The 24901-nt window shown below is 37.8% G+C and overlaps 1 protein-coding gene across 1 annotated transcript; it reads left to right on the top strand.

Moving 5' to 3' along the window:
- Positions 1 to 2304: 2304 nt before the first annotated feature.
- Positions 2305 to 24682, top strand: LOC140232218 (nucleolar protein 11-like). The gene is made up of 16 exons (XM_072312354.1): positions 2305 to 2452; positions 5462 to 5575; positions 5997 to 6299; positions 7115 to 7289; positions 7899 to 8014; positions 9121 to 9199; positions 10008 to 10082; positions 10896 to 11014; positions 11928 to 12020; positions 13177 to 13364; positions 14090 to 14215; positions 17475 to 17588; positions 19038 to 19116; positions 19601 to 19684; positions 21148 to 21255; positions 23729 to 24682. The coding sequence occupies exons 1-16, from the start codon at positions 2324 to 2326 to the stop codon at positions 23855 to 23857; spliced, it is 2031 nt and encodes a 676-aa protein (XP_072168455.1). The 5' UTR covers positions 2305 to 2323; the 3' UTR covers positions 23858 to 24682.
- The last annotated feature ends 219 nt before the right edge of the window (positions 24683 to 24901 follow it).

Raw genomic sequence — 24901 nt, 5'->3', positions numbered from 1 at the left:
ATTCTACAGCACCGCCGGTGGAACGTTTTCATTTTTTTTTTTGGGGGGGGGGGGGCACATCCGGGTTTCACGAACTAACAAGCAAAAAAAACAAAAACAAAACAAAACCAAAAAAAAAGGCCTTCAGGGCAACTTCTGATGGCACTTCCGAGTTTCTTCAGCTGACAAGCAAAAGAAGAAGAAGAAGAAGAAGGGGGGGGGGAGGTCTTTAGCGCAAAAATATAACCTTACCACGCTCACACTTCAAGGTTTCTATTTATTTTTTTTTTCTAGTGCCACTTACGCACTTCCTGGGGGGTGTTTCATCAACGCTTGTAAGCGCCGACAACTCGGCGCTGACCAATTTCAACGAAATCTGTGGTTTTGATTGGCTGAGATGCTCTGGTCACTGACTGTTACTATGGTGATTCAAGTTGCCAGCGCCGACAAACGTTGATGAAACACCCCCCTGGATAAAAGTGGGGGGGGGGGGCAAAATGGTGACACCTTATATGTATTCCTTTGTATTTGGTGCAAAAAAGTGAGGGGGAGGCCGCCTTCTCCCCCCCCCCCCCCCCCCCGTTCCGTCGGCCATGTACAGATCCTATCTTTCGAAAGTAAATGAATATTTCATATTATTTTTAAGTCTGATGTCAATATGAAGAGTTTGTTTGCAAAAACCGATAAGTCCATTTTGGAAGATTTTGAAGTACGGTCTCTGTCATAAAGTACAAAATAATACCTTATTGGTCACTACACATAAAGGTACATTCTTGAAGTTATGGTCAAAAGTAGCAAAAAAAATTCTTATTATTCTCTTTATTTTTCTAGACCTTTAATCGCAAATATCTCCATTTGGCAAATATGGACTTATCGGTTTTTCCAAACAAACTCTTCATATATTCTCAAAAGCCTACAGTAATGGTGAATAAGCTTGATTTAAAGGGATCGGATAATTTTGGTTGAGACCTAATTTCAGGTTTCTAACATTTTTTGGTGAGATAATGAGAAACCTCTTATGAAATATGAAAGACCATGTAATTCTATGAAGAATTCAACATTTATTAAACGAAAATTGGTTTTGAAATGGCTGAGATATCCAAAAAACAAACAAACATAGCAATTCTAATAAAGTGTGGGACCCACACTTTATTATGATCGCTTTGTTTTACTTTGTTTTTGGATGTTTCAGTCATTCCAAACCTGATTTTCATCAAATAAACTTTGAATTCCTCTTTAAATGGCATGCTCTGTACTGTTAGGAGTTTTCTTGGTTAGAAAAGTTAAAAGCCCAATTCTCATCTCCACCAATACTGTATCATCCCTTTAATCATTGCAGGCTTAGTTGTATAATATATTTAACACTTTTATCTTTGATAAGGAGTTCGTTCGCAATTTCCGTAGAAATGTTCACTCTTGAAGGAGTGAATAACAAAAAAGAGTGAGTTTCGAGTGAAATTGGAGTGAACTTTGAGTGAAAATGAAGAATGATCCCTGAGTTCACTCCAAAATTAGTGAAAATGAACTCAAAATTCACTCCAATTTCACTCAAAATCCATCTTTTCTGTTATTCACTTCTTCAAGAATGAAGATTTTCACTCTTTTTTTTTAGAGAGAGAGTATGCTCTAGGATGTATATGATATAGGGACTGATCTCATCATTTAATTTGTCGAGAACTTTTCATGTCCGATTTCGAATGAAACATCTGCCAATCTTTGTTTCTTTTTCTTATTCTTATTCTAGTGCCTAATTCATGGATATGGATCGTACATCTAAAGTTGGCCTCATAAGTCATGAGAAATGCAGTGAGCAAGATTAATAAGGCCTACTGTAGGCCTACATAGTCTGCCTAATATAAATATCTTTAAAATCTTTTAAAATGTCTTGTATTTTTTTTTGTTCTTGTTTTTGTGTTTTTTTTGGGGGGGTTTGTTTGTTTTTGTTTTGTGTGTGTTTTTTTTGTTGTTGTTGTTGTTGATGTTTTGTAATTTTTTCATTTGATGTTGTTGTTTTTTTTTTTTGTTTTTTTTTGTTGTTGTTGTTTTTGTTTTTTGTTTGTTTTGTTTTGTATTTTCTTTTTCGTTTGCCGAGTAAAAAAGAGCTTGCAGCGACTGCTGACGCAGCTGCCGTGCGTGGGTGCTGCCAGGGATCAGTCACCGTTCGATGCAACCCTCTAGGCCCTGTTGATCGCCGCGCCTGGCCTCACCAAGGAGGTAGGCGAGCCTCACACACAAGCACGTGTATGGTGTATTGTGTACTTACTGTAAGTGAGAATATTGTGTATTCACGTGCTGAGCGCTGAGTGTAGACGTGTGGTAATCTTGCGTGGACTTCACGAGTATCATGGTGCGAATAGAAGATGGAATTTCACTCCTTTCCGTCAACGATGGAACAGAAATACACAATGTTGATGAATTTGGACAGAACCAGAAGTTTGTATCAACGTCATCCAGAACAGTTGCTGTTTTCAAGGTAGGGAAATTGAACGATATGTCACGCAGAAGTTCCTCAGTCCCACGTGTACATTTTAAGTGCACCCGCACGTAGATTGTTTCAGCTATGAATGCATGCCTTTCTTGAACATTGAATAGGTCTGACAATCAACAATTCAGAACCAGATTAGTTAAACTATTAAAAATGAACAAGTAGATTGTATTTTCCCGTCATAAAAAAAAAAACACGTTTTGGGAATGGTATGCACTTTGATTCTGAATGCTCAACTAAACAACACCAACAAAATGAACGTGATGAAAAGAAAAGTTATTTCAAGATCAACAAGTAACAAGTTGATCAATCATATATTAAAATTTAAATTAGGTTTTGTTCATAGAGGTCCTTCACTATTTCTAATCTAGACTAACGTTAGGTTTCTAGACTATATAAATTACCAGCTAGTTAGACTAGTGTACTCTCTAGACTAGATCTGTAATTAATTTTTAGGTAAAAATTACCTATAAAGGTACTAGTCAAGAAGAAGTAGAAACTTGCATGATAGTCAACTACCATCATGACCATGTAAATTTTAGTTATGTGCCAAGACTAACCGCGTTAGATCTTCTATACAATGTAGAAATAGAATTTCCTGCAAGGGGCTAGAATTCAGATTTGCAAGAACATTATGCAAAGAAAATTCATCTGATTTAAAATGAAAGTGTAAATTAATAAATTACTTAAAGCAAATTGCTCTGCACAAAGTTAAATGTCCAATGTGTAAATTTAATTGTAAACCTTTTAATGATGCATTTTTCGAGACCTACTAAATTTGCAAATCATTGATTTGTGGACAATCCTATTGCTACATGTATATGCCCTACATATATTCCAGACATAGTCGCATACTAGCAGTCATATAGATTGTACATTGATTTTTTTTTTTTCCATACCATAAGACATACTCTCTCTCTTTATTTTACACTGATTTTTTTTTTCCATTTTTTTTTCCACTGGGATATTCTTCTACATCAGACATATATTCATCTGTACATGTAATACATCATAGTAATTCAAATAACATCATAATATGTCAAATACAATACAATACATATCAAGAAAACAGGTGTCTAAACAGACACCATTTTTTCTGAAACACTTGTAACTTATGATTATTTCTTGCAATAAATTTCTCTTTATCATATTAATATTCCCTTACACTATCTTTACATAAATCAAAACGAGGTATTATTTTTCTTATCTTACAAACATGAATTTCAGATCTCACAAGTATAGTACTAATACAATTCAATGCCGAATTGTTAATACCCCCAAAGCCAAATAATTTATTTTCCGTCGTGAATGTTATTTCTAACCCCGCATTAACATTAATCCATTCTCTTACTTCACACCCACAATCTATCAACATATTGACACTCGCTAAACAAATGTATTGAACTCTCAACATAAACATTACAAAACGAACATTCTTTTCTTTCAACCAACCCAATTCTATTCAACATCTTATTTGTATATAAAATTCTATTAACTATTCTAAACTGAAACCATCGTAAATTAACACCTCCGTGCTCTTAAACGGGGCCAACGAAAAGGATCGCCATTTCTTATCTTCAAGTTGTATCAATTGTCGCCATTTTAAAAATCCTTTACATAATTGATATACATGTATGTACATAAACTCTATTCTTTAACAAAACAGCATGAATATGTGAACATCCTTTACGCTGTTTTATAAATAACCAAATTTAAAATGCCGGGTATGTAAAACTGGTTGACAAACCTTTTCCATATTATTCATACCTCTATCACAACCTGCTTTTTTTACCGCATGACACATTACAAAATAATCTAAAAAATTAACATTAGAATATTTCCTCTTAAAAGTAGTAAATGATAATACATTTCCTTCTTCATCTAACAAAACGAATTCCTTTTTTATACCACTTTGAATTTTTTCGTTTGAAAATCAACACATTCCCTACAGTAATTTTGTTATTTTTCCTCAAAGGTTGACACTGAAAATTATTACAATAAACCGAAAGTAAATCACCGTAAGCTGTGAATACATCTCTCCAAAAGGGATTACAAGTACGTGAGGCTTGTTCAAATAAAAGATCATTTCCGAGACTCATATCTAATTGATGGGTCTGGGGTAAAGATATACTCAATAATTTTTCTGACCATTTATCCGCAGTAAATAACAATCGCCTAATCCATGATATTTTCAATACTGTAACCTGTGCATAAATATCTATCATTGTCACTCCTCCTTGTGCATGTGTCTGAGACATTTGGATTCTGTTTATTTTATCTGGCTTCCTTTCCCATATAAAACTATAAAACATATCATTTAACCCATTCAAAAATTACCTTTAGGACTTGGCAAAGACAAAAACAAATAATTCAGTTTTGATAACAACAATGACTTAATAAATTCTACCAAGCACCGTTAGAGAGCGTTTACGCCAAGAGTTCATTTGTTTCCTAATCACTTCCATTTTTTTCATGACAATTGTACTGAATAGTTCTCTCTAAATCAACAACAAAAAAGTTATACCCAGATACTTAAAACCTCCTTCATACCCCAGTGAAGATTCCTGTCAGACAAAATTCTTTCCTCTTTATTCTTACATTTCCCTTAGTATCCATATTACTTTTGTTTTATTTTCGTTGATTTTTCAAACCAGATATATTTGCAAATCTATCAACAATATTCATTGCTAATCCTATGGATACATGTATAAATCCTTCTCTGTACCATTTAATGTCAACAGTGTATCATCTGCATATTGAACTGTTCTATGAAACATATCTATTTTTATCCCTTCAAATGAATTAGGTTAGAATTTTTTCTGTGGTAAATTTTATCTGTTTGCCATGTCTATGTAAGATTAAAAAACACCTGAAATAGCACCAAATCAGAGTACTACAGTAGTAGCTTTGGTAAAATGTATCAGTCACACAATGTCACTAATTCATTTACAATTTATCTGTGTAATTTTATCCCATGCTTGACCTGATGCAATTTAGGTTCCAGATTCCAAGCCACTTCACAGCTGGTTAACCAAGCTTAGCTCACCTTTCACCTGTGCTGCTGTTTGCTGTGGGGAAAGTGATGAGATTGTGGCAGTTGTCAAACACAAGGTAATGAATTGCATTTCCTAAACACTTCACTATGACTCAAAGAGGAAGGAATAAGTTTACTGTAGCTACCATTTAAAAAAAAGCAACAAAGGCAGGAGCTGCATGGTCGCCCTCCAAATCTTACAGTTTTGTATGTGGAATATTAAAAGTACTACACTATCCATGTACATAGTGTTTATTTCATATTCAGTTGTATTTGACACTTGTGTCCTTTTTCAGTGGTATTGTGATCATAAAGACCGGGATATACAGTATCAGGGAGAGACCGGGATATATCAGGGAGGTGGGAAGAATGAAATTCCACCTCGTTGGTTATAGCGTGTCCTTACCTGGCTTATTTCAATGACATTCTTTTTCTCTCTCTTCTTTCTTTAAAACACAACAACAACAGTGACATTTCTGATCTATTTTAAATCAACAGCAAATTTACCGATGGTCAGTGGAGTGTGCAGACCCACTCAAACAGAAGCCCCTGGTGACACTGAAGTCTCCCATTTCACGCATCTTCCGAGCCCATGACAACCAGATACTCGTCCTGATGATGAATGGCACCCTCAGGTGGCTGGACCATGCCACAAGGTCACCGGGAACGGTGCGAGAAGGCTGCCTGGAGGATGGGGAAGAAATCCGAGATGCCTGGGTGTGGCAGCAAGGAGCCAAGGAGGAGGTTGGAACAAAGGAGCATCGACCCTGCCACGTCATCTGCCTCATTCAGGAGCCGACTGTAAGATCCACTTTTATGTGCTATACAAAATTCTAAATTCTTGTCAGTAGCTGTTACTTTACACCATTGTATGACCATCATTTATTTTGAGTGAAGGAGGCATCATGCCAAAAGTGTTTCACAACTACAGTGTAATTGAGGATTGAGACAGTCATCTCACAGTCAAGGTAATTATCAAACGTAGAGCATTGATTTACTGCTGGTCATGATGGAATCTTTCAACTGCTCGTCAAGTTTCAGTGGACACATCCACATCAAAAATTCTTTAATCCATTATCCTACATACATTGAATTGAGGCCTTCACATAAGAGTCAGGGAAAATGCAATGACTTGTACCAACATCCAAAACACAAAGGCAGCTGACTTGTGCTTAAAGCTCAGCAGATTAATTGTGTAACAGTACTAAGTTTACCAGGCAAGATTTTAGCAGACATGTCTTTGGTTTGTTAAAGAAAATAGACAGAAAGATGTGTTGAGTGTGACAATCGTGACACTGTATTGTGTCAGTAATGAATTGTTCTTTGCTGATTTGTGACCTCAAATAAGACTGGAGTTTGTAAAGTATATATATAATCATACTGTTTCAATTATGATTGTAAAAGAAGGTGACTATTGAAGTAAATACTGTGTGGTAAGTGTTCTTGAAGTCCAGGGATCAAAAGTTAAGAACTCGAAGTACCACTCTTCCTTCATTTAGTGCAATTAATGAAGTGGAAGTACACTGCAAGGATAAAACTAATTTTATGTTATTTTAGAATGCAAGTGAAGACCAAAGGATTTGCAAATTGCAATTCTTTCTTATGTTACTTTTCAGAAAATGAAGTGTAGCTTGCTGGTTCACAGTGTTGGAAAAATGGGCACGAAGGAAGGAGAGAGCAAAGATGCCGTACGGATACTCCTAGAACCACCAGTTTCTGGAGAGGATGGGACTCCTGCTCTTCTCTCAGCATCCTGTCTCACAGATTCCAGTGCCGTCCTCTACACATTATGTGAGTCTAGTCTGCCTTCCTCAAGTTTACACTGTATCTGCAAACTGTCAGTTGGTTTAGACTCTATATTATCATTCTCCTTTCCCTGTAGTAAAATGAGATAAATTGACTATCACTAGTCAAAGTATTATCAAGTTGTAATCAAGGTATAATGCATTATACCTTGATAGTGAAGGGAGATTAAAACAGATAATGTGTAATGTCAGGAAAGAATAAAGAATTTTCCTATCAAATCTAGAACTGCAGCACTAAGTTGTATTCTGTCAATCTGTCTGTTTAAATTGTTTAATTGTTTGTTTTCATTGCAGAATATTGAAAAGCCTCTTTATTGCTTAATTGTGAACTGATTCTTGAATTGGTGACAAATTTTTAGATGATTAAAGTATCTATTTCTTTCCAATTTCTTTTATCGAATTTACTGAATTTGATTTATTCCATGGATCTATATTTTCCTCAAATGAAAGATATGCAGTGGAATTCAGCGGTTTGAAATTAATGATGAAAAGATGATAAATTCGGCAGCATAATTCCCTGAGGACTTGATGGATAAAAACTAAGTAAATCAGATCATAGTGAAACTTTGACAATCTTCTAATTGTCCTTTTGCAGGGGAAGGAGGACATGTGTGCTGTACCCACATACCAAAGTCAAAGCTCAAATTGGAAAAGGAGCCTCAGAGATTGGTGTGCCATCTTAAATTCACTGTCCCAGGCAGTGAGCAGGAGGTACGTAGGCCAAGTAAAGGATGTGTCTTTGTTTGTCTGTGTGTTTGTCTGTCTGTTGTTCTGATGTTTGTTTGCCCCAGAGGTTTTCTCATAGCATTTTTTGTAGTCAGTTTTTTGTGGTTTCTTTGAATAAGTCATCATTTTAGTCTTTGTATGCTTCATTGTTCTGAGGGTATTGATCTGTGAAGATTGACTTTGTACTCTTGTACTCTGAAGCCATGAGAAGTCATATGTGAAGAATTGGCAAAACAGACCTTTGCATTCAGGAGATCAAGCGTACATAGTCAGAGAGACAAAATGAATATGGAACCTGGTTCAAATTCTGTGAGTGGTATTCTCATTGGTCCTTTATTGTCCCATGATAAGTGATGCTTACAAACAAGGTACTGCCCTTTTGTGTCTAGAAAGTATAGTTTGATATGATTACTGTTGTTGCTAAAGGTAGGGAATCCCATTTGCATGCCTTAAATGAAGAGTTGTATAAATACAGCACGTATGTTGAAGAGAGTATCATTTTAGAAACTCCCATAAAGTATTGAAAGTGGAAGGTGTAACATTTAGTACATTTTTATTGACCGTTAGATTTTGAATTGAATTTTTTTCGGGGCTCACCGTAAATTCCAGTACATTACTAGGCTACCTTTGCAGACCCATGCACTGCATGTGTGTCCATCATGTATATTTTGTGAAGAAAGTTCATTAAAACTTACAAACATTTCTATATACATTCTTGCCACACACTCTATATGTTATTACGTCAGCTCTTATACTTTTAGATTTGTGTTTATAGATAAAAAAATACAGAAGACTGCAACAAAAAGGCTTAAGTGTGGCTGACACACAGAACTACTGAGTAGTTGAGTTTTGTGCATTATTCAAATTGTAGATAACTGTTGACTTCCAAATTTCTCAGCAGTGGCCTAAACGAGTCCCCTGAGGTTCATATTTAATGTTTTGCTGCATTTTGGGAGGTCTGTAAAAGGTATCCCCTACCTTTAAGAGTATTCATGTTATTTTTTTTTTATATACACCTGTCTTTGAAACCTTGCCTTTGTTTCATTAGATCATATTTTCCTATGTATTATTTTATGCTCCAATTCGCATAGATGAGGATAGCTGCTATCAGTGACAGACTTGTTGCAATAGCAGGCTCCCAGAGACTGCCCTCTAGTGGTGAACACAAAGGTATGCAATTTTTCACCTATGCACTGACTTTATTTCTGTAATTTATATCTCTTGTATGCCATTCATTCTTTACATGCAAGATGAAGTGTGTGCAAGGTTTTGTAGTTTATACCAGCAGAGGTGGTGATTATATCAGATAATTTCTGCTGCCTGTGTGTTTCAGGAAATGTTACATGGTTCAGGTATTCATAACAGCTTTAAATAGCACGTTGATATGACATCTGCATAGGAGATATTGATCATGTAAAAACTACAATGTAATTTATACAAGAACCCTGGCTGATTTACAGTTACGTCGTGATTGACAGAATTCGATGTGAGAATTGGATCACTAAAACTGATCAGCTGTTACAACAGTTTGATTATTAATCTATCTGTGTTTTCTGGAGTTGTGGCTTATGGAGGAAACAATTGTCTTTCAGTCAGTATTAGATAGTAACTTATGCCTGTTGTCTGTCTTAACAATGCCTACAGAGAGAGGTGATAATACCATTTGATGATGCGAATATCAACTCTTTTTTTTTCTCATTTTTCTTCTTCCACAGAACATAACATAATGTATCACTGAAGTGTAGTCTGTATCAAGCTACTGTTTAACCCGTTCAAGACAGGCGGATTTTGCTACAATACACTTTTCCCATACTGTAGATGCCTGCCCGAGTATACTCGAGACTTGCCTTCAAAGGGTTAATGGATGAGCTCTCTGTCTCTCTCACCCAAGGGTCATCCCTGTCACATGCTTATAAAGTCTGTAGACTTTCAGCCAAGCCCACATCTAATCTACATCTATCTAATTTTCCATTTGTAGCAACCCTGTTTGTATGGGACACAACCTACGGTACTTTACAGGCCCAACATTCACTAGTCAGTGGAGAAGATGAAGGTCTTCCCTCATTTCTGAAGGTTATCGCTGGCCACATTTTCATTGCAACAAAATCAACTGTGAGCCTGCACAGGTACAGTATACTTGATGTGTTTTGAATAATCTATCTAATTTGGTGACTTAGGAACCTAGGACCTTGTTACTATTACTAGTATTTCCAATTTTTCAGATGCTCAAATGGTCGTACTTTCAACCTCAATCTCATGCACATTCTATAGATAAGCTAGCAGCAGATTTTCTTTCTCTTTTTTTTTTTGTTTTGTTTTTGTTTTTTTTGTTTTTGCTCATGTTCATGTCCATTCTTTTAATGCTTTTATGCTTTTTACACTTTAGTTTGCTGTTGGTGACCTGTTTGAAAACTGGTCTGATGTAGGCAGCAGGAGTACAATTATCTTGTCCTTTGGCAGAACAACTTTATCTGCAAAAAACAACAGAAAAGAAAAAAATGTATAACAAGCCTGTTAGCAAGTTTCTTCATTGTTCTGCTTTATCAATGCATACACAAGCATGATTACATTTCTTTTCTTTTTTTTTTCTTTTTTCTGGTACAAGGCTTCAGATGTGATTCTAGAAGTGTCCCTTCTGTAGCTTAGCTGATGCAGAGAAAGGCCTGAACATTCTGTCTTTAAAACTTTGTTAGATCAGGTTTTGTTTTGTGTAGAGTTGTTTGTTTGTTCTCTTGAAGGTTTGTTATCATCCAGTCTACTAGTGTGAAATGAAGATTGCAGAAACTTTGTAAAAGGCAGCAGAATGTACGGTTGGCAGTTACCAGGGAACATATTGTCAAATGAAGCTTGATTTCCTATTTGTCAGGTATGAGCGATATGACCCTAGCAGCGTCCCTTGGCAGCCTAGCAGAAACAGAGGAAGGCGTGGACCTACCGGTCTTAGTCCAGGCAGGAGACTGGACCTGCCAGGAAGAGACTTCCAAGGTGGTAAATCTTACACATTTAACCCGTTCCATACTGAATTCTGAAACCCCCATAGACTTAGTACACAGACCACCAGGTTCCTGTATGAAAAGGGTTAAGACATACAGCCAAGCTTGCCTAAGTCGAATCTATTTGGACTGAAGAAATGACTTTGACTTAGAGAAATTCAACTTAAGAGGGATTAAAATCAATAGAATATAAAGAAAAGAGGACTTGGAAAGGCTTTCGACCTGAGGCGATTATATGACTTATGCAAGGTTGACAGAAGCAAGGTTGACTATATATCTTTTTTTCTCCTATACTTTGACGTACAGTTGTCATCACTTTACATTATCATTGTGGGTTTACTTTGTACTGTGAAAGTGGAAATTTTTCTCGAGTAATTTTTGCTCTTTGCAGGGTAAGATGAATATCATGTGGTTTTTATTCATTTGTATCAAAATATGAAATAGTATACCTATAACAAACAAAAACTTTTTGTGGTCTTATTTTTCCATTTACACATAGTTTCATGTTGCATGAAATCTGTGAAAATGTCCACTTTTACTTTTTCTTGGTACTTCAGAAATAATCAGAACCTGGATGTATGCTGTGGGAATATGTGTTGATTTTTTTGCAATATCACTGTATGGACAATGACATAATTATTTTGTAGGTGAACTGTTTTTTGTCCTTCTTGAAACCAAACATTGATATTGGCAGAAGATATCAAACCAACCTGAACTTTTGATTGTCAAGCTCATCAGGACGTTGTTGTATATCATACTTCAGATAATATTGCTCATAGGTAGGAAAACTTAATTAAAGCTAAGATGATGAAGTTCAAGGATTTGGGGATGTTACGTAAGAACAACTTGGTGATCCTTTTTTCTTTTCTTTTTTCTCCTGGAATTTTTTGTTCTTTGTGATGCAGAAACCAAGAGGGAAATCTGGAGTGACAAAAGAGACAGCAAGAAGTGGAACTAAACTTACAGCACTGGTGCAGAAAGTCTGTGACCAGACAAAGGTAACAGCTAATTCAACCCTATTCTAACTGGGCTATTTGAGACCAAGTTTTTACTGGGGGGGGGGGGGGGGGGGGGGGTCAATTTAACCCCCCCCCCCCCCCCCTTCAGATCTCGGCCGTCGATTGCGCGATCGCCGCAAAATTTTGCCTAAACATAGAGCCGGATGTCAACTACAAGATTACATGGCCATACAAAAGAAATTTTTGATTTTCTATTTTTAGTAAATTAATTATGCAAATTTACGCATGAAATAATATTTTCACCTATAACTCCATTAAAACGACTGAATGATTGCTGAATTTTTGTGTAAGAGTTCCTCGAGACTCATTGAACAATTTTCTTGTAAAAAAATAGCACAATCAAAATCAGTTTCTTTTGTTTTTTATTGTTTTGTTAATTTCTTATGTATTTCATTGTTTTTTTACCTTTTGTTTTCTATTGTTTTTTGGCCAAAATGTGTTGTAGGCACTTTTTCAAGCTTATCTACATTAAAATTGATTAATTTCAGTGCTTAAAAGTTGAAATAATCTAATTTATATCAATTTAACCAAAAAACACAATTTGCATTGGACTTGCACACGATATCATGAATTTGAGCCATTTTCGGGTTGACATGCATACGCAAAACATTATGTAACTTCAGGATGGTGTACCCGGACATCGCAAATTTGGTCTCAAAATATGCGGGAGACTTCAAAGAAAAAAGTCATGAAACGATGCGGCAAAGTCATTGCGCGTTTTGGAATCGCGGCGCAAAATGTCGAGGGGGGGGTCAAATTGACCCTCCCAGTTAGAATAGGGTTAACCCTTTTTGTGTCAGGGACTTTGGACAGTGTCTACCATGTTATGGCATTTTCTGTGTCAAATGGCACTCGAAGCACACAAAGGGTTGAACACATCAATATATACACCTTTGTAGATGCCATGTACTTAGCAGTATATTCAAACAAACAAGTTGTTCATAGTTACGCCACATACAGTGACAACACATTTTCCTCTGCTGTAATGTTTGCATCCTGCCTTCTCATTGAAAACTCTTCCTTAACTACTGGCAGCTCTCAGAGACCATTTCAGGCTTTTGAGTCGTTGCTGTTGTTGTTTTGTTGTTGTAATTTTTGTATCTTGTCAAACAATTCTCTTTCATATATCCTGCAGACCAATACAGCAAAGAAGTTTTCATTAGCAGTCGAGGAACTTCTGAAGTCATTCCAGGACTCCGTACCGGACAGCTCGGCCCTGACCCTGGTGCTCAAGTCAGTCATGAAAAGAACCGAGGAGAACACTGGGTTCTGGAGTGAGAAAGCTCTGCACGATGTCATCGCTACTAATGTGATAGCTGCAAGGTGAGACCGTATTCTGTCAGTGTACAAATTATGAATGGTCATGAGTGCGATGGTACAAGATTTTGCCCGAGGTGAAAAATAAAGGTGCTCAATTCAACGAGGCGAAGCTAAGTTGAAGGGTGTGCCTTGTTTTTCACCGAGTGCGAAATCTTGTTCCACTGCATGAATAAAGACCATACACTATTTGTTTCTTAAAACACCGAGGACGTCAACAGATGTGGTCCACACAGATTCTTGAAGTTAGCACTGAAATGGCAACCATTTTCCATGAAGGGCAAATGACTAGCTGCGCAGTCACAGTCAGCCATGTGTACATAGCGAAACCGATCAGTTAAAGTTGTCTAAAAAAATGAGTGCCAAAAGTAAGTGCTTCTAATTGTTGAGTGCATTTTGACATCAGAGCCATGCAATGGAACCGAACTTCAAGTCTGTCATGAGTTTAACACAGATGTCAATGGAAATTGATGATGTCGTCCATGTGCTATCCATTTTTGCTGAAACAAAATTGCACGGCTGACAGCCACGGTGTGTGATGGCACTTTTACTGAATGCCACATGATGGGTAATCGACCAATCAGTAGTTACATTCTTTTCAGGTGTTGCGTAGTGTGCTCTGTCTTTTGTCTATCGCTTTATCACTACTTGTCTTTCTGTCTGTCCGTCCATCCATCCTTAACTTTTTAACTCTTTCTCTCTTGTTTTATCCTCTGTCATACCAATCCTAGTTCCTGCCCAGAGTTTGTTGGTATGCTGGCCAGACGAGGGGAAGTCTCCCTGCTGCTGGACTGTCTGTCCTTCATGCGAGACTTCCCAGAACTCTCCCTGGTCCGGTGTCTGCAGGTCTTCTTGAGGTGAGGCCTCTCAGAGATTTGTCTCCTATACTGTAAAGCCACTGTTTACCATGGGGAGCAGTAATTAAAAAAAAGTGTTAGAGTTATTACATTTGATGCAGATGTGTCGGTCAGTTGTAAAACAAAACATCCTACTATATAAAAATTTAGCAATAAAGCCTAGAATATGAGGAGATATCACCATTTTTCTCAATAAATCATAACTGTAGAGGGTTTATTCAAGAGACAGTTTTAGTGAAATTATTGTTCACTTTTTGTATATTTTACTTAACACTAATTACACTGATTAAGATTTTTGTATCGGTTTTTTCTTTATGAAACTCACATTCGGAACCGTTTTAAAGCTCTAAAGCTGTGTTGTTTTTTTTATGCCTCCGCCAACGAAGTGGCCGGAGGCATTATGTTTTCGGGTCGTCCGTCCGTCCGTCCCGTTTTGTTTTTGTCGATATCTCAAGAACCATGTGGTGGTTTTACAGCAAACTCGGTATGAGGGTATATCCTGGGGGGATGATACTTTGTTTGGATTTTAGGGTCACGGGGTCAAAGGTCAAAGGTCACAGCTTATTTTGTGAAAAAAAAAAGTTGAAAATTCATGTTTTTCTCCATATCTTGCAAATGGTTCAAGGTATCTTCATGGAACTTAGTATATATGCTTGTTCCAATGGGCAGTGATTATCTAGGGAAGTTGGGGGTCATGGTTCAAAGGTCAGGGGGTCAAAGGTCAAGGTCAACTCCTCAAAATATCACTGCTTATATTTATGTAATGCCTGAAGGTTTTTTTTTTTTTTTTTTTTACTTGATGTTTACATGTATTACCCAATATATATTCTGTGGGAAGTTTCTTGCCAAAAGGTCAAAGGTCAAAAGGTCAAAGGTCACGTGAAAGTGCTGAATTGCACGTTTTCCTCCATATCTCAAAAGTAACTCAAGGTACATGTATCATCATGAAACTTACACATTTATGCATGTTCAACCTAACAGTGATTCTCTTTGGAACTGTGAGGTCAAAGGTAAAAGGCCAGGTTTAGATAATGCTATTTTCCCATTTGGAAAGTGAACATTCAGCACATTTGTGTCAAACCTGTCATTTTAATATTTTGCCAGTTGTATGAAACTGTCATCACACATTGTCAAGACATTGTACTATAGACCTATTAGGAGAACCATGCATAATGGCGGAGGCATATCAGTCGCCGTAGCGATATATCTAGTTTCATCTGCAAATGGTAATTAGTGTTTTTTTAAGATATGCTGAAATGTATGTTTGTGTCTGCACAGGATTATGTTTATTTGTTCAAGTACTCTTTAGATATTCTTCTTTTAATATGTTTTGATGTGAACATTGATGTCTTTGTAATAATGATTTCATGTGTATGAGTGGAAAAATAAAAGCAAGATGAAACTTGGTGGAAAAAAATATGGGATGTGTCAGTTTTTCACACAGATTCCTGTAACTCTGATTTTTTATTCATTATGAATTTTGGTGCCAGATGTTATCATGTTATTTGCCTATCAGTCATTTCCTAAACTTGTATGGACTAGTGCAAAAGGGAGAAATCAAAGCATATATGTCCTTACAGACAGTAGAAACCAACCAGCCATCTTTTTACTGTATAATTTTTGCGTGTAATATGTGAGTTCGACATCACTCCCCATTACCAAAAAGGTAGTCAGGTTGTCATGATTTTGTTTTGTATTGTTTTGTTTACAAAATTTGTGGTATGAATACTTGTGCTAGGATTCTTTTAAACATATGTGACCGGCGACAGTGGTTTCAGGCTAAAGTCAGGAATTTTGAAAATTCAATTTTTCATTGAATCACATTACCCGTTTCCTAAGCTTTACATTGATATAAAACATTTGTATTCTCCGGTACTGTAAGTGGTCATATAAAGCGAAATATAATGCCTTTTTTGCTTTGTTAGCCTGACAAAATTGCGAGAAAACGGGCTTTGAAGATTCCCCTCATGCTTGAAGACAATGCCCAGCAGCGATGCGAGGTGAGAATCACCCATCCGTACAATGGTGCCAATCGAGATTAAGCTCCGCCTCTAGCAACCACAGCGGCTTCTGATTGGCTCATTGAGAGAGTTAAATTTCCCGGGCACCTTCCTCGGAACTCAGCGTATGGAGCCGAATGCACAATGCGTTTCGCTCGGGTTTGTTTACCCGTACGTCTTTCAAGATTCGGATACGATAAACAAGCTGCTGGTTACGTGTGTGTGGTGTACGTATTACTCAAGTACGTCACGGGAGCGGGTGGCACATTCATATCAACATCTTTACAAATCACGTTTTCATAGCGGTTGATTTTTTTTGGTGTAAATTTCATCATTGGGACCCTTTCAAAGGCAAAATGATGAAAAGGTTAACGCGTCTTGTTGCTCTGTTTTATTTTTGTTTTTTTTTCAAGCCGTGCATGTGTTGCATTGTGCGGTAAACAAGCAAACAAGCAAACAAACAAACACGACTTTTATACTCAATTTTGTACAATTTTGATATTTTACTACAGTGTATTATTTGAAAACTGGTCATTTATGACCACTCCTTTTCTCTCTTCTACTGTCTTTTTGAGTCAACCTGCTGTCATATTTACTACTTAAGCACAATTAACAAGTCAGTTTGCGATCATTATGTTGCACGATTTGTGTGGCAATTTGCCACTCTGATACGCATAGACCATGTTCCATATTGTATCTATTTCCACGTTAAGTCAGTGATGCCTAGTGTTGCTGTTCACTTTTTGTTTCACTACCGTTGTCGAACATTACAGTAGAAAAGCTTGGATAGAAAGCCAAACGAGCATACACTAAAAGACCGAGCGTACTGGTATCTATTGTATCAACAACAATGGAGCATGCATGCATCCGACACGCTGCTTGGCGTATCTCCGAAAGCCGAACTATGTAAATGTGTGCGACGCACTAGCCAATCACAGGCGAGATGCCGCGCCGTAGCAACACTGGGCATAGTGGCGCGGCGTTCGAAAGAAGATCGAAACTGACGAGTGCGATCCAACATAGGGTGTTTAAAATTCAATTTTTGGTAGGAAAAACTTAGTGTTATGCTGTGAAATTTAGTGTAGATGTAGAAAATGTATCAAAGATTCAATTTCTGCGAAAACCCAAAATCGACAAAAATAGTGGTCAAAATGTTTGTACCCCGCCTAGGAGGGAATTTGCTCGTGCGACGTTTGCCTGAAACTGTTGTCGCGGGTCACATATTTTGAAGGAAGTTTGGGATTTTATCATTCTTGCAGTATTGATGAAGACAAACTTCCAGCCATGGACACGTCAACTGAAGATAACCACACAGGGGACTCAACTACCAACCCTGATGAAGATGTTATCTCTGTTGCTAGGAGACAACTTGTGTATCCTTTGACTATCTTCTACACACCCATCAACTGGATGCTCATGTTTGAACTTGAGGTGCCAATCGCAGATCATAACCTAACTTGTTAGCTTCTTTGATTGTACTTTTGATCAATGCCCCTTTCACACTTAGCAAATTTCACCCCAGATCTCCTTGGAACTCACATGTGATGCTGTAGTGTGAAAGGCATCTTGGATAAACTGTCAGGTAAAAAGTGAAGGTCAGCATACCAAAGACATTTTGCTGGCCGTTCGTATTTACACCGTAATGGGCACTTCCACTGCAGAAGAGCGAATGAAGGAAATTTTCACTTTGCTAGTTTGAAAGAAAGTTTTCATGGGTGTTCCACAGTTGATTCCCCATTGAATCTCCTAGGTAAAAGGAGGTAAAAGGACCAACTCAATCTCTGTGTTTTCTGTGAATATCGTCTGTTGAGAATGAGAAGGGCGTTAAGTTGTCTCGAACACTATGGGTTTTGTGAGAACTTAACGCCCTTATCATTCTCAACCGACGATATGTTCTTATCATCTCTAGGAGAATGAGCTGTTGTTGTTGTTTCTTTGAATAGATTAATGGTGCCCTGCCTTGGCAAGCTACTTTCTTCAATGTGCACCATGCGTCCTATTATAAATTCAAATCCTGGGGATTATCACTGGCCCACCTCTGCCTTTTGTCTGTTCACTCTCTTGCTTTAATCCCCCTTCCTTTAATACCTGTGTGGCTCCCTGTCTTTGGCTTCTAATCTACCTGTTTTGTTTTCTTTGTTCTGTGTCCCTAGCGCTCCCCTGACTGAACTTGCTGTGTGTAGTACTTTTATGTGATTGCTTTCTCTACTCATTTGCCATTTTGCCTCTCACAATGACTCTGATAGGATCGAAAGCTGGGGCCCCTTTGAACTCTATTAACTTGTTGAGGACGGTTTGATTTTGCTACAGCACGCATTTCCCATAGTAGATGGCTTGCCCAAGTATACTCGAGACTCGTCCTCAATGCGTTAAGAATTCCAGAGAGAAAAGCAAAGCCCTGACAAAGATCCTGTGCATAGTGCTGCCTAACAGAGCCAGCGGCCACCAATTATTTTCCCCTTAGTAGATTTTTAATTGTATTTTATGGCTGCTAGAGGTCCATACAGAGGAGAAGCAGAGCCAGTTTTGAAAAAAAAAACAACAACAAACAAACAAAAAAAAACTTGCTTGCTGTATTCACACCGTTTTGCGATAATGCAATCAATAACGGCATTTTTCAATGTATGAAACATGAATATGTGATTACTGACACACCTGCCAAGTACAACTACAACACGATGATGCATGTACATGATGTATGTGATATACATGAACTGTTGGATAGATCTGTCTTTTATGACAACTCTTTTCATCTCTCTTGGATGTCTGCCCTAGACAGGTTTGAACGTACATGTTTCCTTGACAACCCTTTCAACCCTCAGAGATGAAGTTCTGTCCAAGCCATTCACAGATAGCTTCATGCTGGATGCCATCAAACACTTACACTTCAAAGAAGTTGTCGTAAGTATACATGGACCATTTGAGAAGCTTTTGGCAATATTTTCAAATTGTTCCCACTTTTGTGTAAGTAATGTGATCGGTTTGATATAATAAAATGTATGAGTAAAAAAAAAAGTTTTTTACAAGAACGTGTTTGCACTTTTGTTGGCATGTAAAACTTGCATGGCTGTGATGGTACATAGAACTATTTGCACACATGTAATCATTGTGTTGCAAGTGAAAAGCCTCTCATTGTGCAATAATGTATTAAAGCAAATTAACATGCCTGCTCCAATTTAAATGAAATGTATATGTTGGACATTGACCAGGTTGATATGAAGCATGAACAAATTGTTGTTGAGGTTGCAGCATGCATGCATCTATAGCAGTCTGCAGGATATGGTTGCAGAAGAATTTGTGAAGATGAATGAGTGCCGCACTGTTCAGCAAGCAAATTTTCTGATACTGCACTGATCAACACATTTTTGTTACATCTTTGTTTCAGCTGCTCCTGAAATATCTTTATCTGCTACTCACCAACTCCTTCTCAGGGAAGATGGGAGCCCATTCTGAAGTCAGCATGGATAATGTAAGTTTTTCTTAAAATATTAGATATATGTGTCTAGGTGTTAATGCTCTGTATATCTTAAGATGTAAGTATTAAAGATAAGAGGGAGTTGACACATCCACAATGGCACAACAACTCAGAAAACATGATGGTAATGATAATAATCAGTGATGATAATGATGATGAAGAAGATGATGATGCTGCTGCTGCTGCTGCTGCTGGTAATACTAATGATAAACAATGTTAATGATGATGTTATTGTCCCCGCCGAACGAGTTCGAGCAGGGGACTATGAAATGGGCTCCGTACGTGTGCGTGTCCGTCCGTCTGTCCGTCCGTCCGTCCGTCCGTCCGTCCGTCCGTCCGTCTGTGCGTCCGTGTGTGATCAAAATGTTCAAAATGCTACTCCTTTGCCATTTCTAACCCGATTTTGATTCTGTTTGCTTTATATGATAGCACTACATGGGAGCTTTGAAACTCCTACACAGAATTTCAGTTGTGATCTTTGACCTTGACCTTTGACCTGTATTGTACATTTTGCTATCAAATGCTACTCCTTCGCCATTTCTAACCCGATTTTGATTCTGTTTGCTTTATATGATGGCACTAGGTGAGGGCTTCAAAACTTCTACACAGAATTTTGACCTTTGACTTCTTTGACCTTTGACCTTGATTTTTGACCTATATTGTACAATGGCTACAAAATGCTACTCCTTCACCATTTCTAACCCGATTTTGATTCCGTTTGCTTTATGTGATGGCACTAGGTTAGGACTTCAAAACTTCTACACAGAATTTTGACCTTTGACTTCTTTGACCTTTGACCTTGACTTTTAACCTGTATTGTACATTTTGCTACAAAATGCTTCTCCTTGGCCATTTGTAACCCGATTTCAATTCCATTTGCTTTAAGTGATGGCACTAGGTGAGGGCTTCAAAACTTCTACACAGAATTTTGACCTTTGACTTCTTTGACCTCTGACTTTGATTTTTGACCTGTATTGTACATTTTGCTATCAAATGCTACTCCTTCACCATTTCTAACCCAATTTCGATTCCATTTGCTTTATGTGATGGCACTAGGTGAGGGCTTCAAAACTTCTACACAGAATTTTGACCTTTGACTTCTTTGACCTTTGACCTTGATTTTTTACCTATATTGTACATTGCCTACAAAATGCTACTCCTTCGCTATTTCTAACCCGATTTCGATTCCGTTTGCTTTATGTGATGGCACTAGGTGAGGGTTTCAAAACTTCTACATAGAATTCTGACCTTTGACTTCTTTGACCTTTGACCTTGATCTTTTTACCTATATTGTACATTTTGCTACTAAATGCTACTGCCGGCGGGGACATATATTACGCACCGCATAATTTCTACTTTTCCTTGTTGATGATGTTATTATTACAAAAACCTTTAAATCTCAAGTTGTAAAACTGCTGATCAAATTGGCAATATTTGGTATCTCTCTCTCTCGTCAGGTTGTGGATTGGATTGGCGTGCTGCTAGATGCCCATTTTGCCCAGCTGGTTCTAGTTCCAGATGTCCGACCCCTAATTGCCAAATTGCAGGAGGCTGTGAAGCAGCAGGTAATCATGTGTATTAGTTACAGGTGACTCCCGTTGATTATAACGAAGTCCTTGGGACTAGCAGTTTTCCTTTGTTATACCTAAACAGTAAAGGATACAAGATATATAGATGATAATTTGGGGACCTGAATTTTTGCTTTGTTGAGAGGAGAATTTCATAATAATTGTTTCTTTTAGAATATATTTACATATCTAACGGAAGTACACTGCATTTGACATCTGAGCAAGTCAGTAAAGAATGCTTTCTGGTTGATGTACCACTCTGTGAATGAAGCAAAGTGAAGGGTTAAAGGGACATTCCAGACGATTTTCATAATTTCACATCATGTAGTACAAAAATCGACAACTCCATGCATAAATCTCTGGAATTCATTTTGGTTCTTGAGCAGAGAAACAATACTTTGAAAAACCTCAAACAAATTACACTGAACAAGGATGATGACATAGGAGGTTCACATATTTCAGAAATGTAGCAGTGTAATTCCATTACAATACCGCTTGCTTGCGAGTTCACCTGTGTATAATCTATGCATGCCTTCTTCTTTTGTTCTGCTTCCTTGAGCCTGAACTCATGCATTCTTTTGGTGACTCTGCCATGTCATCATCCTTGTTCATTGCAATTTGTTCTAGATTTTGAAAATATTCTTATTCTTCATCCCAATCATCACAAATTCTGAAACTCTGTCCTCAGTATAACTAATTTATAGTTATTCAAATGTAAAAATCTGAAAATCATCCGGAGGTCTCCTTTAAAGCCAGTTGGTTCTGTGACATGCACACTCTACTATTGATGGGCAGATCCTTGCTGTGAATCCTAACTGTGCAAGGATTTATGTAGTCAATTCATGACCCAGATAATGTTCAATAAAGGTACAAGATTGAAGCAATTCATCTGGATTAAAGGAGACCTCCGGATGATTTTCAGATTTTTACATTTGAACAAGTATAAATTAATTATACTGAGGACAGAGTTTCAGAATTTGTGATAATTGGGAAGAAGAATAAGGATATTTTCAAAATTTAGCACAAATTGCAATGAACAAGGATGATGACATAGCAGAGTCACCATAAGAATGCATGAGTTGGGGCTCAAGGAAGCAGAACAAAAGAAGAAGGCATGCATAGATTATACACAGGTGAACTTGCAAGCAAGCAGTATTGTAATGGAATTACACTGCTACATTTCTGAAATATGTGAACCTCCTATGTCATCATCCTTGTTCAGTGTAATTTGTTAAAGGTTTTTGAAAGTATTGTTTCTCTGCTCAAGAACCACAATAAATTCCACAAATCTATACATGGAGTTGTTGATTTATGTACTACATGATGTGAAATTATGAAAATCGTCTGGAATGTCCCTTTAATGTTTAAAATTCTGAGGATGGTGTCACGTCCGATCCTGGATGATTCATCAGCCCATCTGATTTGGTTTGCGGGAAAACGTTGCCCATTGAGGCAGACGCACTGTTGACATTAATGTTCAGAGTCTGTCATCACCGCGTACCGTCCATTGTTGAGGAATTCTCAAGATTTCAGAGCTGTTCACCTGGTAAGGGTAGGGTTCTTAGATTTGATGGAGACAGTTTCCTGAACCCCCCCCCCCCCCCCCCCCCCCCCGAGGAGGGTTGCCAAGAGGGATTCAATGTGAAACCAAGCAGCCACTACATAAGTGGTTATATCAGCGTTGAAGACCATGGACATTGGGCAACGATTCAGCCATCTTCTCCCACGTGAAGACAGCTAAACACAACCTCACAGATAGAGATGGGTGCATCTTAGACAAGGACCTTGATGGTTGGGGGGGGGGGGGCATCTGGGGAACCATCTACAGATCACTGTACGTATGTCAACTCTGAGAACCCCACCTTCAAAAAGGGTAGGGTACTGTGGACTACTACACAACCTCTCCCGGGTGTACAGCTCTGTAATCTAGGGAATTCCTTAACGACTGACTCCAAACACATTGTGTCAACAGTGAGGATAACATTGACAGTGCATCTTCATCGATGGGTAACAACATTTTCCTGCCACCAAATTAGACAAGCTGATGAAGCATAAATGATTGGACCTAAAACCTTTTTGGTATATAGAATAGTAAGTCCAGATGGCAATTAATTTAGTTTTCTATATTTAAGGATTTACCAACTCTGAGAGGATGGAGTTCACATTTTGATGCTCAAGCAACATGGATGTGCTCTTCATCCATTCGCCTTTCAGAAAATGCTGTCACTATCAACAATTGATAGTGCTACATGTACCGTATTTGGGGAAGTCATTGTGTTTATGTGCTTTGAGGACCAATTTCTGAAGAAACTGCTCTAGATCTTGCTGTGTGTGATATCGACTAGTGGTCCAAATGCATCTATAGGGCCTACTGAATGTATGATTTAGTTTTAGCCTAGATTGTTTTTCATATCAATAATGCTGCTATATTGACAAGAATGTGTTTCCTCTCTCTGTCTGTATTTCTCAGGTTGCATTCTCATTGGAAGTGAATGCTATTCAGAATCTCTTGCGTCATGCCAGCAGTCCCAAATCTCACGTCAAATCTCAGTCCAAGAATGCATCGCAGTCATACAGCATCGAAATCCTCAAGATGTGAAAGGCCAGGCTAAAGGCGTGATGTGACTTACTTTTGACATACAATATGCTGTGTATTTATTCCTTTCTGGTCTTGACGTATGCCTCATATCATGTGATGCCATCTGCCTCTGAAGCTTACCTCATGCCATGATCAGTTTGAAATTTGATAACTACAATTTAAAATCAAGCCAACAATCAACACTCTTCCCTCATGACCTATGAAATGTTCTTCCGTTAGAAAATGTCAAAAGGCAGTATTAAACACTGCTTTTCATATTTGTTGTTCATCCTGGTGTTTCAATATTCCAGTGATGACAGAAATATATTTGATGTAGCCCTCTAGCACAAATTGCTCCTGCAACATTTTACAAGGAGAAATGACAGGAAAATGAATGAAAGTAAATTAAGTCTTCAGATATCTCCTAAAAGTTGCAAGAGAGGGTACAGTTCCAGCATTTAAGAAACTGATACCAGAGGTGAGGCGTATAACATCAGAAAGCATTACTGTCACCACCTGTTACTGTCAATGCTATTGGTTTCAGCAAGAAGGGTACTGTCAGTTGTTGAAAGAATGGGTAATTATGCCGGGGCTACATCACATGTTATTTCACAGAAATGTCATAGTATGGAGAAAGCTCTGGACTCAGATATTTTGTCTGACAAACTGTTAAAAGCTACTGAAATCCTTGCATCTGATTGGCTGAGAGCAAATTTGTCCAACAAAGTTGTCATACAAAATGTTTCATTGAAATGCCCCCAGAACAAGCAGCCGTGTGCAGTGGTGTAAACCAGTATTCATAGTACAGTATTCCCCCCCCCCCAAAAAAAAAAAAAAAAAAAAATGTTTCACACCCTGAAATTGTGTTTGGATTGACTCACTATTTTTCAAGTTATTGTTATGGAGGGTCCCCAATTATTGTATTTATGTTTGTTTGTTTGTTTGTTTGTTTTTTTTTTTTTGGGGGGGGGAGGGGATGGGGGAGGAGGGTGGACATGTGGTACTTGCTTGTGTAGGTTTACAACTACACAGTATGATGTTTCAGAGGTGTGTACAATGTGATAA

The sequence above is a fragment of the Diadema setosum genome, chromosome 8 (assembly GCF_964275005.1).
Source record: "Diadema setosum chromosome 8, eeDiaSeto1, whole genome shotgun sequence".
In the NCBI taxonomy this organism is placed as follows: Eukaryota; Metazoa; Echinodermata; class Echinoidea; order Diadematoida; family Diadematidae; genus Diadema; species Diadema setosum.
This window is presented reverse-complemented; position numbering and strand designations above follow the sequence as displayed.

Bases quoted from the DNA above. Each gene is read 5' to 3' on its own strand.
- LOC140232218 (XM_072312354.1), top strand. From the start codon at position 2,324: ATGGTGCGAATAGAAGATGGAATTTCACTCCTTTCCGTCAACGATGGA. The intron at 10,083-10,895 runs GTCTTCCCTCAT...CCTATTTGTCAG, and splicing joins AGTCAGTGGAGAAGATGAAG to GTATGAGCGATATGACCCTA. The intron at 21,256-23,728 runs GTAATCATGTGT...TGTATTTCTCAG, and splicing joins AGGAGGCTGTGAAGCAGCAG to GTTGCATTCTCATTGGAAGT.